The sequence below is a fragment of the Ornithorhynchus anatinus genome, chromosome 3 (assembly GCF_004115215.2).
Source record: "Ornithorhynchus anatinus isolate Pmale09 chromosome 3, mOrnAna1.pri.v4, whole genome shotgun sequence".
Classification (NCBI taxonomy): Eukaryota; Metazoa; Chordata; class Mammalia; order Monotremata; family Ornithorhynchidae; genus Ornithorhynchus; species Ornithorhynchus anatinus.
The window spans coordinates 425470-443392 of record NC_041730.1 but is presented as its reverse complement, the minus strand read 5'-3'; the positions used below and the strand labels follow the sequence as shown (position 1 = coordinate 443392).

General features: G+C 54.5%; 1 protein-coding gene across 1 annotated transcript; it reads right to left on the bottom strand.

The window, feature by feature from the left end:
- Positions 1–4325: 4325 nt before the first annotated feature.
- On the bottom strand, positions 4326–15360 carry ACY3 (aminoacylase 3). Its single transcript, XM_039911336.1, has 6 exons — positions 14921–15360; positions 13199–13413; positions 11212–11286; positions 10931–11038; positions 5174–5283; positions 4326–4600 (listed from the first exon to the last, which is right to left on the bottom strand). The coding sequence occupies exons 1-6, from the start codon at positions 15151–15153 to the stop codon at positions 4403–4405; spliced, it is 939 nt and encodes a 312-aa protein (XP_039767270.1). The 5' UTR covers positions 15154–15360; the 3' UTR covers positions 4326–4402.
- Between the last annotated feature and the right edge of the window lie 2563 nt (positions 15361–17923).

Below are 17923 nucleotides of genomic sequence, written 5' to 3'. Positions count from 1 at the left end.
GAGGCACTCAATCGTATTTACTGAGCCCTCGCGGCCTGCAAAGCACTGTACTAAGCACTCGGGAGTACACTGTAACAATCAACAGACCCTTTCCCTGCCCCTCGGGAGGTTATATTATTAATAATAATGACGATGGTATTTGTTAAGCGCTTACTATGTGCCGAGCACTGTTCTAAGCGCTGGGGGAGATAGGAAGTAATCAGGCTGTCCCACGTAGGGCTGACAGTCTTCATCCCCATTTGACAGATGAGGGAACTGAGGCACAGAGAAGTGAAGTGACTTGCCCAAAGTCACACAGCTGACAAGTGGCGGAGCCGGGATTAGAACCCACGACCTCTGACTCCCAAGCCCGAGCTCTTTCCACTAAGCCACGCTGCTTCCATGAAAGTAATACAAATACATCACCGTAAAATACCTGACTAAATATTTAAATTCAATAGAGAAATAAAACGATGCAGTTCCACACAAATTCTGAGGACGAGACTGACCGGCCCCTGGGGGAGGGGCTGCCAGCCGGCTGGGGGATGGAGAGGGGGCACCGGACACGGGGACACGCATACACAGTCACCCACACACTCTGCTCGATCTGTGGGGAACGATTCAGAGAGCTGGGGACGGGACGAGCCGATGGGCCCGCTAATCCCAATAATAATCTTAGAATAGTTGCGGTGTTCGTTAAGCGCTTATTACGTGCCAAGCACCGTACTAGGCGCTGTGGTACTAGGCGCTAGGCCCTGATCCACACGAGACTCACAGTCTAAGTAGGAGGGCGAGCAAATATTTGACACCAAACCCGTCCTTCCCGCAAATCCCGACAGAAAACGGCCAGATCTCCGCCCCCAAACCTCCGCCCCCCGACCCTGGCCCCCCCGCAGCTCTGCCCCAGGAGCCACAACCCTCCCCAAGCCCCCCACCTATCCCATCCTCGCCTCCGGATCGCAGACTAGTTTTGTCCCCCTCCTGCCACCCTGTCTCTTCATCTGCCTGCCTCCTCACTTCTCTCTGTCTCCCTTGTGTCTCTCCTTTTCTGTCTCCGCACTTCTCTCGCTTTGTCTCTGTATTTCTAGGTCTCCACTGGTGTCTCTCCTTTTCTGTCTCTCTGCACTGTCTCTGGGTCGATGTGTGTGTCCATTCGTTTCTCTCCTTTTCTGTCTCCGCACTTCTTTCTCTGGGTGTGCGTGAGTGTGTCTGTGACTTTAGGCCTCTATTTGTGTCTCTCCTTTTCAGTCTCTGCATGTCTCTGTCTCTGTATTTCTGGATTTCCATTTGTGTCTCCTTTCCTACCTCGGCACTTCGGTCTCAATGTCTCCATTTTTGTCTCCTTTTCTGCCTCCGCACTTCTCTCCCTCTGAGACTCTTGGGGTCTCCATTCGTGTCTCTCCTTTTCTGTGTCCGCACTTCTCTCTCTCCGAGTGTCTTGGGGTTTCCATTCGTGTCTCTCCTCTTCTGTGTCCGCAGTTCTCTCTGTCTCTCCGGATCTCCATTTGTGTCTTTCCCTTTCGGTCTCTGCCCTTTCTCTCTCGTCCCTCTAGGTTTCCACTTTCATTCATTCATTTAATAGTATTTATTGAGCGCTTACTATGTGCAGAGCACTGTACTAAGCGCTTGGGATGAACAAGTCGGCAACAGATAGAGACAGTCCCTGCCGTTTGACGGGCTTACGGTCTAATCGGGGGAGACGGACAGACGAGAACAATGGCAATAAACAGATTCAAGGGGAAGAACATCTCGTAAAAACAATGGCAACTAAATAGAATCGAGGCGATGTACAATTCATTAACAAAATAAATAGGGTAACGAAAATATATACAGTTGAGCGGACGAGTACAGTGCTGTGGGGATGGGAAGGGAGAGGTGGAGGCCTCTTCTGTCTCTGCACCCTCCCGTCGCCCTGAACCTGTTTGCCTTTCCATCTCTTCTCTGTCCCTCGTTTTCTCTGTATCTGTCTCTCTGTCTCTGTCTTTCTCTCCTCTGTGCATTTCTCTCCGCATCTGTCTCTGTCTTCTTGTCCGTCTCTGTCTCTGTCTCCGTTTCGGTGCCTGTCTCTGCCTCTGATTTCGTCTCTGGGTCTGTCTGTCTCTCAGCCTCCGCGATTTCCCTGGGGAGACCCCCGGTCCCCCCGCCCGTTTTCCCCTGTGCCCACTGGGGCAACTATGGGGATGGAGGAGAAGGAAGAAGAGGATGCGAAGTTTACCTGCCATGGAAAGGGGTCCCACCACCGGGCTCGGCCCCGATTTCGCCTCTCCCCCGGCTCGGTTCCTCCCGGCTGGGTCTCGGCGACTCTGCCTGCCTCAGTTCTCGCTTTCTTTTGGAATCTCTTTCTTCCTGTCGCTGTCTGTGTCTCTGTCCGTGTCGCGGGGTCTCTGTGCTTGTCCGTGCCTCGGTGGCTCTGTTTCTGTCTCTGTCCCCGCGTCTTGGTGTCTCGGTGTCTAGCTATCGCTGTCCAGGCGTCTCTGTCGTCGGGTGGGTGTCTCTGTCGGTGTCTCTGTCCCCGGGGGAGGGGTTTCTGGCGGGGGGGCTGGGGGGTCCGACGGGCCCGCGGCCTGTGGCGGGTGTGGGCTGGTGGCCGCAGTGACAGGCCAGAGGAGCCGGAGAGGGGCCGGGGTGGGGGCGCCCAGGGGCGGCGCTAGGGCGGGGAGGGGTCGGCAGCGGGTGGCAGGGGAGGGGGCTTGACAGAAGCAACCATCTTGGGAGCCTTGGGTACCCCCCGGCCCCCTCCCCGGCCAGGACAGGACGGCCCCCGCGGGCTACAGCCCGATCAATGAGGCTCCAGCGACAGCACAGATATGGTCGCCCCCCCCCCCCCCGCCCTCAGCCCCCCGCTTACAGGCCCGGCCGGGGTCGGGGAGGCAGGAGAGGGGGTGCGGCAGGGGCACAGGTGAAGTGTCCTCGCAGGGGCTAGGGCAGAGGAGGAGGCTGGAGATGGAGCTGGGGCTGGGGTAGAGGCTAGAGGAGGGAGACCGGGTAGGTGAAGCAGAGGCTGGGCCAGGGGCTGGGCCAGGGGCTGGAGCTGGGCCAAGGGCTGGGGCAGAGGCTGGGACTGGGCCAGGGGCTGAGCAGAGGCTGGGGCAGAAGCCCAGGGTGGGGTCCGGGTAGAGACCGAGGCAGGGTCTGCAGCTGGGTCAGGGGCTGGGATGGGGCCTGGGGCAGCGGACTCGAGTAGAGGCTGGAGTGGGAATGGAGTAGACGCTAAGGTGAGGGCCGGACCTGGGGCAGGAGCAGGGGCTGGGCCAGGGGCTGGGCAGAGGCTGGAGACGAGTCAGGGGAGACAGGAGGTCTGTCCGGGGCTGGGACTGGGGCAGAAATTGGGGCTAGGGGTGGGCCTGGGGAGGGCCTGAGACCGGGGCTGGGGCTGTGGGGTTGGGGGCCTGGGCCTGTGGTGAGTTTGCATGCAGTGGAGAGATGAGGGGGTAGCTGTCTAGCTGGCGGCCCCTCCCCACCGGCCCCCCGAGCCCCCCCCCACCGGCCCCCCCCCCACCCCTTCATCTATCTCTGTCGGTTCGGTCCCCCGTGCCCGCCCGTCTCTCACACCTCTTCATCTCCCGCTCGATGTTGCCCGCCTCGGGGAGACGGATGGGCGGCGGAGGGACGACGAGGGGGCGGGGGTCCGGGGTCCTGGGTCCTGGAGGGGAGGGGTCCGGGGGAGAGAGGCTCCGGGGGCCCTGGACGGGCGTTGGCGGGGCTAGGAGGGCAACCCCGTCCATCTTCCCCCCGCCCATATCATCAGGTTCTGTCTAGCGCTCCCTCGCCTCGGTGGGCCACAGCCTCGGGCAGCCCGTGCCCTCCCCCTCCCCGCCCCCCTCCCCAGCTCAGCCAGCCGACTCCATGGCCGGTGAGGATTCAGAGGGTTTTAATGAGTTAGGGGCCCACCGACCCTCCCCCATTTCGTGGATCTGCTCGTCCAACGGGAGCGGGGAGATTGGCGAGGGGCGTGAGCTGGGCAAGGTAGGAGGAGGGGGAGGCCTAAGCCGAGGACCGGGGAGGTCGGGGCGGGGGGCAGTCAGGGGTCAGAGCCCTGGATCCTGGGGGACCTGAGGAGTGGGGGGCAAAGCCCCCCTTTTCCTCTGCTCCCCCTCCCCATCTCCCCATCTCACTCCTTTTGCTCTACCCCATCCCCGCCCCACAGCTTGTGCATATATGCACGTATTTATAATTATAATTCTGTTTATTATCATTAATGATTTATATATCTATAATTCTCTTGATTTATAACGATGCTACTGATGCCCGTTTACTTGTTTTGATATCTGTCTCCCCCCTTCTAGACTGTGAGCCCGTTGTGGGCAGGGATTGTCTCTGTTGCCGAATTGTACTTTCCAAGCGCTTGGTACAGTGCTCCGCACACAGTAAGTGCTCAATCAATACAATTGAATGAATGAATGAAAGGTCTGGGGTCAGGGAATCAGTCCCCCGAGACCCGCAGGGCAGGAAGCGAGATGGTCCTCTTCTCGGTCATGCTGAAGGCGATGCCCTTCTCATAGTAAGCCGCCTCGTTGATGAAGGCCGGGTAGACCGTGCCGGCGCCCTCGTACACGATCTCCTCTCCGCCAAAGGTCTGGAACACCGGCGCCCCAGGTCGCAGCGGTAGGAAGTCACGGTCCTGGAAGGAAGAAGGGAGGCTGGGGCATGGGTCCCCGGGGGGGGATCCCCCACCCCCAATCGGCGCCTGCCCACCCACCTCAATCAATACTATGTATTGAGCGCTTACTGCGTGCAGACCCTGTACCAAGCTCTAGGGACAGTACAATATAACAGAGTTGGTAGCCATGTTCCCCGCCCACAACAAGCCGACAGCCTAGAGGGGGAGACGGACATTCATATAAATAAAAATAAACGATGGACATGGACAGAAGTGCTGAGGGACTGAAGGAGGGGTGAATGAAGGGAACAAAGCCAAGCGTAAGAGTGACGCAGAAGGGAGCGGGAGAAGAGGAAATGAGGGGGGAAGGCCTCTTAGAGGAGATGTGCCTTCGGGAAGGCTTTGAAGGTGGGGAGAGGGTTGGGTGGGCCTTCCAGGCCCCAGGCAGGACACGAGCAAGAGGTCAGTGGCAAGATAGATGCGATCAAAGTGCTGTGAGTAGGCTGGCATTTGAGGAGCGAAGTGTGCAGGCTGGGTTGTAGGGGGAGAGCGGCGAGGTGAGGTTGGAGGGAGAGAGGTGATGGAGAGCTTTACCTGCAGGGTTGGGTGCACCGCAGCCTCCAGGAAGCCTTCGGGCCCTCGGGGGTAGTCGACACGGTCCAGGGACTGATACACTTCAATGTCGGCGGCCGGGAATTCCGTGCCTGAGAGAGCGGGAGCAGGAGAAATGACAACAGCAACCATAATTATAATACAATAATTACAGCAATAATAATAATGTGTCTAACAACTCCGTTATATTGTATTCATTCAATCGTATTCATTGAGCACTTACTGTGCGCAGAGCACTCTACTAAGGGCTTGGAAAGTACATTTCGGCAACAGAGACAATCCCTGCCCACAAGGGGCTTACAGTCTAGAAGGAATAATAATAATGATGGTATTTGTTAAGTGCTTACTGTGGGCCAAGCACTGTTCTAAGCACCGAGGTAGATACAAGGTAATCAGGTTGTCTCACGTGGGGCTCACAGTCTCCATCCCCATTTTACAGATGAGGTAACTGAGGCCCAGAGAAGTGAAGCGACTTGCCCAAAGTCACACAGCTGATCAGTGGCGGAGTGAGATAATAATAATAATAATAATAATGTTGGTATTTGTTAAGCGCTTACAATGTACAGAGCACTGTTCTAAGCGCTGGGGTAGACACAGGGGAATCAGGTTGTCCCACGTGGGGCTCACAGTCTTAATCCCCATTTTACAGATGAGGTAAGTGAGGCACAGAGAAGTTAAGTGACTTGCCCACAGTCACACAGCTGACAAGTGGCAGAGCCGGGGTTCGAACCCATGACCTCTGATTCCAAAGCCCGTACTCTTTCCACTGAGCTACGCTGCTTCTCCAGTGTACTTGGGACAGTGCTCTACTCTGAGAAGCAGCCAGGCCTAGTGGAGAGAGCAGAGGCCTGGGAGTCAGAAGGATCTGGTTCTAATCCTGGCTCTGCCACTTGTCTGCTGCGTGACCTTGGACAAGTCACTTCACTTCTCTGTGCCTCAGTTACCTCCTCTGTAAAAATGTGGATTAAGGGTGTGAGCCCCATATGGGACATGGACTGTGTCCAACCTTGATTAACTTGTATCTGGGGCTTAGTACAGAGCCTGGCACATAGTAAGTGCTTAACAAATACCATAAAAAATGTTCAATAAATACGATTTATTATTGATGATAATAATAATACAATGAAGTGCTTACTATGTGACAAGCACTGCAGTAAGTACTGTCCAACACAATTGGATCACAATCCCTGTCTCACACTGGGCTCACAGTCTATGTGAAAAGGAAAACAGCTATTGAATCCCCATGCTTACTGTGTGCAGAGCACTGTATAATGCGTTTGGGAGAGTACAGTGCAACATTCATTCATGCATTCATTCAATAGTATTTATTGAGCGCTTATTATGTGCAGAGCACTGTACTAAGCGCTTGGAATGTAAATTCGGCAACAGATAGAGACAATCCCTACCCATTGATGGGCTTACAGTCTAATCGGGGGAGACAGACGGACAAAAACAATATCAATAAATAGAATCAAGGGAATGTACATCTCATTAACAAAATAAATAAGGTAATAAATAAAATATACAAATGAGCAGATGAGCACAGTGCTGAGGCGAAGGGAAGGGAGAGGGGGAGGAGCAGAGAGAAAGTGGAGGAAACGGGGCTTAGCTGAGGGGAGGTGAAGGCAGGGGCAGAGAGGGAGCAGAGGGAAAAGGGGAAGCTCAGTCTGGGAAGGCCTCTTGGAGGAGGTGAGCTCTCAGTAGGGCTTTGAAGAGGAGAAGAGAGTTAGTTTGGTGGAGGTGAGGAGGGAGGACATTCCGGGACAGCGGGAGGACGTGGCCCGGGGGTCGACGGCGGGATAGGCGAGAAGGGGGGACGGTGAGGAGTTGGGCGGCAGAGGAGTGGAGCGTGCGGGGTGGCGGTAGAAAGAGAGAAGCGAGGAGAGGTAGGAGGGGGCAAGGTGATGGAGAGCCTTGAAGCCTAGAGTGAGAAGTTTTTGCAACAGAATTGGTAGATATTTTCCTCGGTCCACAAGTAATTTATAGACCAAAAGGGAAGACAGACATTAAAATCAATTATGGACATGGAGTTAAATGCCGTAGGGCTGAAGGTAGGGTGAATAGCAAATGCTTAAAAGATACAAATTTAAGTGCAAGGGTGATGCAAAAGGGAGAGGGAGTAGGGGAAATGAGAAAAATGAGGAAGACCTCTTAGAGGAGATGTGATTTTAATGTCTGATTGAATGAATGTATGAATTATTTAATTAATGAGTCTCATAAGGAGTGGAGAGGGTGGACTCTTAGATATGAAGAGGGAGGGATTTCTAGGCGAGGGATTTCTAGGCCAGATAGAGAATGTGGGCCAGAGGTCGGCGGCGAGATAGACGAGGTCGAGGTACAATGGAGTAGGTTGGCATGAAAGGACCAAAGAGTGTTGAATTAGAGAGATGAGTTGAGCATAATGCCAAAGTGACAGACTTAAGAGACAGGGAGAATAATGGTGTTGTCTATAGTCATGGGAAAGACAGAGGGAGGCCAGGGTTTTGAGTGGGAAGTTGAGTGCCAACCTACTCACAGTACCTCGATCTTGTCTATCTCACCACTAACTTTTTGTCCACATCCTGCCTCTGGCCTTGAAATGCCCTCCCTCTTCGTAGTCATTCATTCAATTCATTCAGTCATATTTATTAAGTGCTTATTGTGGGCAAAGCGCTGTACTAAGCACTTGGGAAAGTACAATGTAACAATAAAGAGTGACAATTCCTGCCTACAATGAGCTCCCACTCCGGCATGGGGGGGAGGGACACATAGAAATAAACAGACATCAATATAAATAAAATGACGGATATATACATAAGTGCTATGGGGTGGGGAGGGGGGAAGAGCAAAGAGAGCAAGTCAGGATGAAGCAGAAGGGAGTGGGAGACGAGGAAAAGTGGGGTTTAGTCTGGGAAGACCTCTTGGAGGAGGTGCGCCTCAATAGGACTTCGAAGCGATGGGGAGAGTGATTGTCTGGCAGATTTGGGGAGGGAGGGTGTTCTAGGCCAGAGGCAGGACGTGGGCCAGGGGTCGGCGGTGAGACAGCGGGATGGAGGCACACTGAGAAGGTTAGGACCAGAGGAGTGAGGTGTACCGGCTGGGTTCTACTAGGAGAGAAGCAAGGTGAGGTAGGAGGGGGCAAGGTGATGGAGTGCTTTAAAGCTAATGGTGAGGTATTCTTGCCTGATATGGAGTGGTTGGGCAACCACTGGAGATTTTTGAGGAGCGGGAGTGACATGTCCTGAACGCTACTGTAGAAAGATGATCCGGGCAGCGGAATGAAGTATGGACTGAAGTGGGGAGAGGCAGGAGGTTGGGAGGTCAGCAAGAAGGCTGATGCAGTAATCTAGGTGGGAGAGGATGAGTGATTGTTTCAACATGGTAGCAGTTTGGATGGAGAGGAAAGGGCGGATTTTAGCAATGTTGTGAAGGTGGAACCGATATAATTTGGTGACGGATTGAACATGTGGGTGATTGAGAGAGAGGAGTCAAGGATAATGCTAAGGTTATAGGCTTATGAGATGGGAAGGATGGTGGTGCCATCTACAGTGACGGGAAAGTCCGGGAGAGGACAGGGTTTGGGTGGGAAGATAAGGAGCTCTGTTTGGACATGTTAAGTTTGAGGTGATGTGAGGACAGTGAAGTAGAGATGTGTCAAAGGCAGGAGGAGATGCGAGCCTGGAGAGAGGGAGAGAAATCAGGGCTGGAGATGTAGATTTGGGTATCATCTGCCTACAGATAGTAGTTGAAGCCGTGGGAGCGAATGAGTTCTCCGAGGGAATGAGTGTAGATGGAGAATAGAAGGGGACCAGAAACTGAACTTTGAGAGACTCCCAACATTTCGGGGGTGGGAGGCAGAGGAGGAACCTGAGAAGGAGACTGAGAATGAATGGCCAGAGAGATGAGAAGAACCAAGAGAGGACAGAGTTAGTGAAGACTAGTTTGAAAAACGTTTCCAGGAGAAGGGGACGATCCAGGAGAAGGACCGACTGACCGATGGACAATTACTTTCCCCACCTTCAAAGCCTAATTGAAGGCCCATCTCATCCAAGGAGCCTTCCCCGACTAGGTCCTCATTTCTTTTTTCCTCTCTCCCTTCTCTGTCATCCTTGTGCTTGGATTTGCACCCTCTATTCACTCCTCCCTCAGTCTCACAGCACTTATGTCCATATCCTAGACAAATTAATTACTTTCCCAAATTCAAAGCGGGATTGAAGGCACATCTTCTCCAAGAAGCCTTCCCTGACTAAGCTCTCCTTTCCTCTTCTCCCACTCCCTTCTGCGTCGCCCTGACTTGGTCCTCTTATTTATTCCATCCAGTCCCACAGCACTTATGTACATATCTGAAATAGATTTATTCATATTTACTGTCTCTCCCCACCTCGAGACTGTAAGTTCGTTGAGGGAAGGGAATGTGTCTGTTTATTGTTACATTGTACTCTCCCAAGCGCTTAGTACAGTAGTCTGCACAATAAAGAATGAATGAATTCTTTATTTATTTATACTAATGTCTGTCTCCCCCTCTAGACTGTAAGTTCACTGAGGGAAGGGAATGTACAAATTTTGTTATACTGTGCTCTCTCAAGCACTTAGTACAGTGCTCTGCACAGAGTAAGTGCTCAATAAATACAACTGATTGAAACACGATCGTTTCAGACAAATTGAGTTCGAATGACAACTCCCTGTGAGGTGTCCGTGGGATGTCCAAGTCTAGATGCCCTGAAGGTGGGAGGAAATACAGAGACAGCAGAGGAGGTAGATCAGGGCTAGAGATGTAAATTTGGAATTCATCTGATCAATCAATCGTATTTATTGAATGCTTACTTCGTGCAGAGCACTGTTTAAGCTCTTGGGAGAGTACAATATAACAATAAATAGACACATTCCCTGTCCACAGTGAGCTTACAGTCTAGAGGGGGAAACAGACATTAGAATAAGTAAAATTACAGATACAGACAGAAGTGTTGCCGTGCTGAGAGCGGGGATGAATAAAGGGAGCGATTCAGGGTGACACGGAAAGGAGTTGAAGAAAAAGACAAGAGGGCTTAGTCAGGAAAGGCCTCTTGGAAAAGTTGCGCCTTCAATAAGACTTTGAACTGGGGGGAGAGTAATTGCCTCTCTGACATGAGGAGGGAGGGCGTTCCAGGCCAGAGGCAGGACGTGGGTGAGGGGCCGGTGGCGAGAGAGATGAGATCAAGGTACAGTGAGAAGTTTATCATTAGAGGAGCAAAGTGAGTGGGTTGGGTTGTAGCGGTACTATGTGCAGAGCCCTGTGCTAAGCGCTTGGGAGAGTACAACACAAGAAGATGGTGCTAAAGCTGTGGGAGTGAATGAGTTGTCCGAGGGAGTGGGTGTAGATGGAGAGTAGAAGGGGAACCAGAACTACCCTTGAGGGACCCTCACAGTTAGGGGGTTGGAGGTGGAGGAAAAGCCCACGAAAGAGACAGAGAAGGAGCAGTCAGAGTGATAAGAGGAGAACCTGGAGAGGATGGTGTTAGTGAAGCTAGTGTGACAGGGACTGTGTCCAATCTGATAAATGTGTATCTGCCCCAGTGCTTAGAATAGCCGTGCTTGAATAGTAAGAGTTTAACAAAGACCATAAAAAAAGACCTCTGACTCCCAGGTCCTTGCGAGGGAGGAGAGCCAGAGTGGGTGAGGGATGAGAGGGAAGGGGGGAGGGGATCAGGGCTGGGGGATGGGACGCCCAGATGGACCCTTGGGTCTGGAGAAGGGGAGGGACGGTAGGGGATCAGGACCAACCCTGGTTGAAGAGGTCGATGAAGTCCAGGACGCAGGAGACCAGGGCCCTCATTCGAAACAGCAGGTCAGCGCGGACCACTCCATGGGGCTGAGGCCCCAGCTCCAGACCTGCCCGGAACCAGCCCCCGCTCGGATCAGGGGCCCCGGAGGGACCCGCCGACCAAGCCCCCACCCCACCCTATTTCCCCGTCCCCCGCCCCATTCCCTCCCATCTCCCCGCCCCCAACCCATCCCAGATCCCCATCCCCCGGTCCATCTCTCTGCCTCCACCTCCTCCCTACCCAAGCCGTTTTTGCCCACAGAGGTGAGGGCGTAGTCTTGCTCTCCAGGCAGTAAGAAGAGGTAGATGGGGCACGGGTCCGGAGCAAAGTGATTCGGGGGGCACAGGACCGGATTACCCCCCAACCCCAGTCCTGCCGGGCCCTGCGCCCCCGGACCTCTCGGCGCCGGGTGGACAGACCAGAGCAAAGACAATTGCTGCGAAGGTGGGGGTGGGGTCTGGGTGGGCCTAGGGCCTGGGTGGACGTGGGGCCCTGGGACATGGGGCCCTGGATGGGTATGGCCAGTGCCTGGGAAGGCTGGGCTTGGCTGGGCCTGGTCAGTGAGTGATCGGTCAGATGTAGGGGCCTAGAAGGGGCATGTCTGACCAATGAATGATAGGCTGATGTGGGTCAGGGGTCTGCATGAATGTAGTCATTGAGGGTGGGAGTGGGGCAGCGGTGACCAGTGAATGATAGGCTGGCAGGGAGGCTGGACCTGAACTGGCATGGCCAATAAGCCAATGGCCTGGGAAAGGAGGGGGGTGGCAGGGGCAGGTATGATGAGTGAATGAGAGGCTGGTAATAACAATAATAATAATAATAATGGTATCTGTGAAGCCCTTACTATGTGCCAGGCACTGTACAAAGTGCTGGGGTGGATGCAAGTGAATCGGGTTGGACATAGTCTCTGTCCCACACGGGACTCACAGTCACAATCCCCATTTTGCCGAGGAGGGAACTGAGGCCCAGAGAAGTAAAGTGTCTTGCCCAAGGTCACATAGACAAGAGGTGGAGTCAGGATTAGAATCCAGGACCTTGTGACTCCCGGCCCATGCTCTATGGGTTCTAAACCCAGCTCGTGGCTCAGTGGAAAAGAGCCTGGGCTTCGGAGTCAGAGGTCATGAGTTCGTCTCCGGGCTCTGCTACTTGTCAGCTGTGTGACTGTGGGCGAGTCACTTCACTTCTCTGCGCCTCAGTTCCCTCATCTGTAAAATGGGGATTAACTGTGAGCCTCACGTGGGACAACCTGATGACCCTGTATCTCCCCCAGCGCTTAGAACAGTGCTCTGCACATAGTAAGCGCTTAACAAATACCAACATTATTATTATTATTATTGTCTGCTGTGTGATCTTCGGCAAATTACTTCACTTCTCTGTAAAGAGCACGGGTTTGGGAGTTGGAGGTCATGGGTTCTAATTCCGGCTCCACCACTTGTCAGCTGTGTGACTTTGGGCAAGTCACTTCACTTCTATGTGCCTCAGTTACCTCATCTGTAAACTGGGGATCAAGACTGTGAGCCCCACCTAGGACAACCTCCTTACTTTGTATCTCCCCCAGAGCTTAGAACAGTGCTTGGCACATAGTAATCGCTCAATAAATACCATCATTATCATTATTATTATTATTCTCTGCGCCTCAATTCGTCATCTGTAAAATGGAGAATAATAATAATAATGTTGGTATTTGTTAAGCGCTTACTACGTGCCAAGCACTGTTCTAAGCGCTGGGGTAGACACAGGGGAATCAGGATGTCCCACGTGGGGTTCACAGTCTTAATCCCCATTTTACAGATGAGGTAACTGAGGCACCGAGAAGTGAAGTGACTTGCCCACAGTCACATAGCTGACAAGTGGCAGAGCTGGGATTCCAACTCATGACCTCTGACTCCAAAGCCCGGGCTCTTTCCACTGAGCCACGCTGCTCCTCTAAGACTGTGAGCCCTATGCGGAACAAGGACCGTGTCCAACCTGATTTGCGCGTATCCACCCCAGTGCTTAGAACAGTGCCGGGCACATAGTAAGCACTTAAATACCGTAATTATTATTACTATCATTATTATTATTACACCATGCTGCCTCTCAGGTTGGTGGGGGCCAGGTGGGTGAATGGTCTGGGAGCAGAGAGGGCTGGTGTTGGGGGAGGACTCTGGGGCGAGGGTGACCAACAAAGGAAAGGCCGGGCTGGGGTGGGGCGGGGCGGGGCCTGATGGCCAAGGCCAGGGAGTGACCGGCTCGTCCCGGGACACCTGGATGTGGCGGCACAGATGCATGACGAACGTGTTGTGGGCAGAATTGGCGATGAGGCAGGAGCCCATGTTGGCCGTCGTGTTGTGCATGTCCAACAGGAAGTCGAAAGCCTCGGCCGAGCCCTTGGGGCCGAACAACCGGTTGATCTCCCGGGCCCGGGTCACCTCGTACGGGTCATCCTCCGCGGGCGGGGAGCTGTGGGCGAGGAGTAAGGATGCATGGGCCGGTGAGGGGGCGAAGAGGGCGGGAGGGCGAGGGCCCGGGGAGAGGCAGGTGGTTGCCTATCCACCTCCGTATCAAACAAAAACTCCTCTCCATTGGCTTTAAAGTTCTCCATCCCCTTGCCACCTCCTACCTCACCTCCCTTCTGTCCTTCTCCATCCCAGCCCGCACCCTCCGCTCCTCTGCTGCTAACCTTCTCCCTGTGCCTCCATCCCGCCTTTCTCGCTGCTGACCCCGGCCCACATGCTATCTCTGGCCTGGAATGCCCTCTCTCCTCAAATCTGACAGACAATCACTCTTCCCCCGCTTCAAAGCCCTACTGAAGGCTCACTTCCTCCAAGAGGCCTTCCTGGACTAGCCCCACTTTTCCTCAGCTCCCACTCCCTTCCGCTTCACCCTGACTCTTTCCCTTTGTTCTTCCCCCCTCCCTGCCCCTCGGCACTTATGTATAATAATAATTATAATAATGGTATTGGTTAAGTGCTTACTATGTGCCAAGCTCTGTTCTAAGCGCTGGGGGAGATGCAAGGTAATCAGGTTGCTCCATGTGGGGCTCACAGTCTTAATCCCCATTTTCCAGATGAGGTGACTGAAGCACAGAGAAGTGCAGTGACTTGCCCAGAGTCACACCCCTGAGAAGCGGCAGAGTCAGGATCAGAACCCATGACCTCTGACTCCCAAGCCCGTGCTCTTTCTGTCATTTTATTTATTTATATTGATGCCCGTTTACTTCTATCGATGTCTGTCTCCCCCTTCCCTCTAGACTGCGAGCTCATCGTGGGCAGCACTGTCACTGTTTCTTCTTGTATCGTACGTCCCCAAGCGCTTAGTAGAGTGCCCTGCCCACAGTGATCGCTCAATAAATACGACCGACCAAAGAAGAAGCAGCATGGCTCAGTGGAAAGAGCACGGCCTTGGCAGTCAGAGGTCATGGGTTCGAATTCGGCTCTGCCACTTGTCAGCTGTGTGACTGTGGGCAAGTCACTTCACTTATCTGGGCCTCAGTTACCTCATCTGGAAAATGGGGATTAAGTCTGTGAGCCTCACGTGGGATAACCTGATGACCCTGTATCTACCCCAGTGCTTAGAACAGTGCTCTGCACATAGTAAGCGCTTAACAAACACCAACATTATGGAGAAGCAGCGTGGCTCAGTGGAAAGAGCCCGGGCTTGGGAGTCAGAGGTCACGGGTTCGAATCCCGACTCTGCCACTTGTCAGCTGTGTGACTGTGGGCAAGTCACTTCACTTCTCTGGGACTCAGTTACCTCACCTGCAAAATGGGGATGAAGACTGTGAGCCTCACATGGGCCAACCTGATGACCCGGTATCTACCCCAGCGGTTAGAACAGTGCTCTGCACATAGTAAGCACTTAACAAATACCAACATCATCATTACTATTATTATTATTAAATGAGTGAATGAGACAGAGAGGGGAGAGGGAGCTGGGCAGGGAAGGGGGACGAGACGAGGGCACTCACGCTAAGACTTCTGCGGTGAAGCTGCGGTTGAGATCTTGGTCCAGGTAGCGGCGGGCATGGCGGGTGGCCCTCGGGTTGGCCAGCAGGGCGGTGGCCGCGAAGGTCTGGCGCCGCAGCTCGGCGGGATCCCGCAGCCAGAGCCGGGCCAGGGTCACCCCGCTCAGCTCGTTGCCGTGGGTCCCCCCGCACACCGCCACGCGCCGCATAGGCCTCGTCGAGGCCTGGGAGCACATGCTGGGGGAGATCCGGGGGGACGGGACGGGAGGTGGGCCAACCTGACCCCGGAAGGCCCCGGGACCCCTGAGCTCCTTTCCCCGCTCCCTCCTTCCTTCCCAGTTGCGGCCTGAATAATAACGGTAATATTTAGGATGGCATTTGTTAAGCGCTTGCCATGTGCCCAGAGCTGTTCTAAGGGCTTGGGTGGATGCAAGGTAATGAGGTTGTCCCACGTGGGGCTCACAGTCTTCATCCCCAGTTTACAGATGAAGATTTACAGAGAAGTCAAGTGACTTACCTAAAGTCACATAGCTGACAGGTGGCGGAGGCGGCATTAGAACCCACGACCTCGGACTCCCAAACCCGGGCTCTTTCCACTGTGCCACGCTGGTCCGGAGGCCACTGGGGACTCCCCCCCCTTCCTCCTCCAGCCCAGGGGAGACCTTCAGGACCCCCCACCCTCCCCACCCTAGACCACGGGGAAGCAGAAACGATGGGGTAGGGGAAACGGGGCCTGGGGAAGGACCGGGGCGAACTGAGTCAGGGGGAGACGCAGATCGGGGGGGAAAGCTGCCCGAATGAGGGAAGGCCGGGGAAAACGGGGTCGGGGGAGATCCGGGGGGACGGGACAGGTCAGAGGGGAGGCCTGGGGCGATGGGGGGGAGGGAGGGGGTTGTAGCCGATCAAGGCTAGTATCGCTCACCTGGGTTTGGGGTCTGGGGTCGGTGGGGCTGCGGCGGGGCGGGTCGGTCACTCGGGCTCGGGCGGCCGCCGGGCCAGGCTAGAAGGGGAGGGGTCTGCAAGGGGGTGGAGAAGCGGCAGGCGGGAAGCCGTTCTGCCGACTTGGCCGAAAATAGGAATCGGCCCCGGCGGAGGGGGGAGGACTGCAGCCCGGGCACAGAGACCCGCTGTCTGTCGGAGCGTGTCTTCTGACCCCAACGCCTCCGGTGTTAAAAGCTATGTGCCAGGAGTTCTACTAAGCCCTGGGGTGGGGACAAGCTAATCGGGTTGGACACAGTCCCTTTCCCACCAGGGGTTCACAGAGAAGATACAAGGTAATCAGGTTGTTCCACGTGGGGCTCACCATCTTAATCCCCATTTTCCAGATGAGGTGATCTAGGCATAGAGAGGTGAAGTGATTTGCCCAAGGTCACCCAGCAGACCGGTGGTGCCGGGATTAGAACCCAGGTCCTTCGGACTCCCCGGCCAGTGCTTTATCCGCTAGGCCACGGTGCCACCGTTTGAGGGTGGGGGTCAGCAGAGCCAGGCAGGGCCGGGAATCCTGGGCGGGGGTCTTCTGGGGTCTCTGCCGATCTCCCCGGAGGTCCTGAACCCCCAGCTCGAAGTCAACCTTGGAAGCAGCGCCAGTCCGATGCCGATGTGTGGCCTGGATGCCCCCTTCCCCGGCCTAGGCTGGCGAGGTCCCCCCTTCCCGCCCCGACCTTTCTGATTTTCGGCTAATCAAGGGGGTGTTTGTGGTATTTGCTAAGCGTTCACTCCGAGCCAAGCAATGTACTAAGCGCTGGGGTGCCTACAGGATAATCAGGTAGGACCCAATCGCTGTCTCACATGAGGCTCGCAGTCTAAGGGGGAAGGAGAACAGGGACCGAATCCTCATTTTACAGATGAGGAAACTCAGGCACTGAGGCGTTAAAGCGACTTGCCACGACCGGCAGACCAACAAACTCAGGCACCGAGGCGTTAAAGCTCCTTGCCACGACGGACGGACCAATAGAAAACCCAGAATAAGTACATACGCGTGTAGGAGCTTTCCGATAAATCCGGCCCTGGCTCTGCTCCGGCCCGGAAACTGAGTCGCGGTACCTGTTAGCTCGGCCCTGCTGCTCGGGATCCGGGGATGTTCCCCTTCCCGGAGACTCTGCCCCTTGGCTTCCAAAACAGCCATTCCCCGGCCCCCAGCGCGGTCCCTTCCCCCGATCCAGGTTTGGCCAGTCCTGGGCCCCCCTGTCTTCCCCCGGCTCCCAGATTGGCAACCTCATCCTCTTGGCTCAAAGTTTCCCCTGTCCTGGGTTGCCTCAAACCTATCTCAGGGTGACTCCCCCCACCCACCCACCTCCTAGACCGTGAGCTCATTGTGGGCGGCAATTGTCTCTATTGCTGTATTGTACTTTCCCAAGCGCTTAGTACGGTGCTCTGCACACAGTAAGCATTCAATAAATATGATTGAATGAGTGAACGAATGAATAGAACCTGGGGCTCGGGAGTCAGAGGGACCTGGGTTCTAATCCTCTCCGTCACTCGTCCGCTGCAAGTCACTTCATTTCTCTGTGCTTCAGTTACCTCATCTGTAATATGGGGGTTAAGACTGTGAGCCCCATATGGGATAGGACTATGTTCACCCTGACTTCCTTGTATCTACCCCAGGGCTTAGAACAGTGGTTGGCTCATTCATTCGTTCAATCGTATTTATTGAGCGCTTATGGTTTGCAGAGCACTCTACTAAACTCTTGGAAAGTACAGTTCAGCATTAGAGACAGTCCCTGCCCACACAGGGCTTACAGTCTAGAAGGGGGGACACAGACATCAAAACAAGTAAACAGGCATCAATATAAATAGAAAGATAGACATATACACATCAAAACGAGTAAACGGGCTCACAGTAAGCACTTAACAGATACCATTAAAGAACAAGGGACCAAATCCTCGGAAGGCTCGGGTTGGGGCCGCCTGGGGAGATGTCTCCTCCCCGGGGCCTACGTAGCCCCATGTCCCCAATTCAACGGCCGAGGGATGGGTCATCCCCATCGACAGCGTGGACGCCTGGGA

What these genes read in the sequence shown, in the direction of transcription:
- ACY3 (XM_039911336.1), bottom strand. Translation starts at nt 15,153, where the DNA reads ATGTGCTCCCAGGCCTCGACGAGGCCTATGCGGCGCGTGGCGGTGTGC. An exon ending in CATCGACCTCTTCAACCAGG is followed by an intron (nt 5,284 to 10,930) that starts GTTGGTCCTGAT and finishes CCGCTCTCTCAG; the next exon opens with GCACGGAATTCCCGGCCGCC. An exon ending in CGGTGCACCCAACCCTGCAG is followed by an intron (nt 4,601 to 5,173) that starts GTAAAGCTCTCC and finishes TCTTCCTTCCAG; the next exon opens with GACCGTGACTTCCTACCGCT.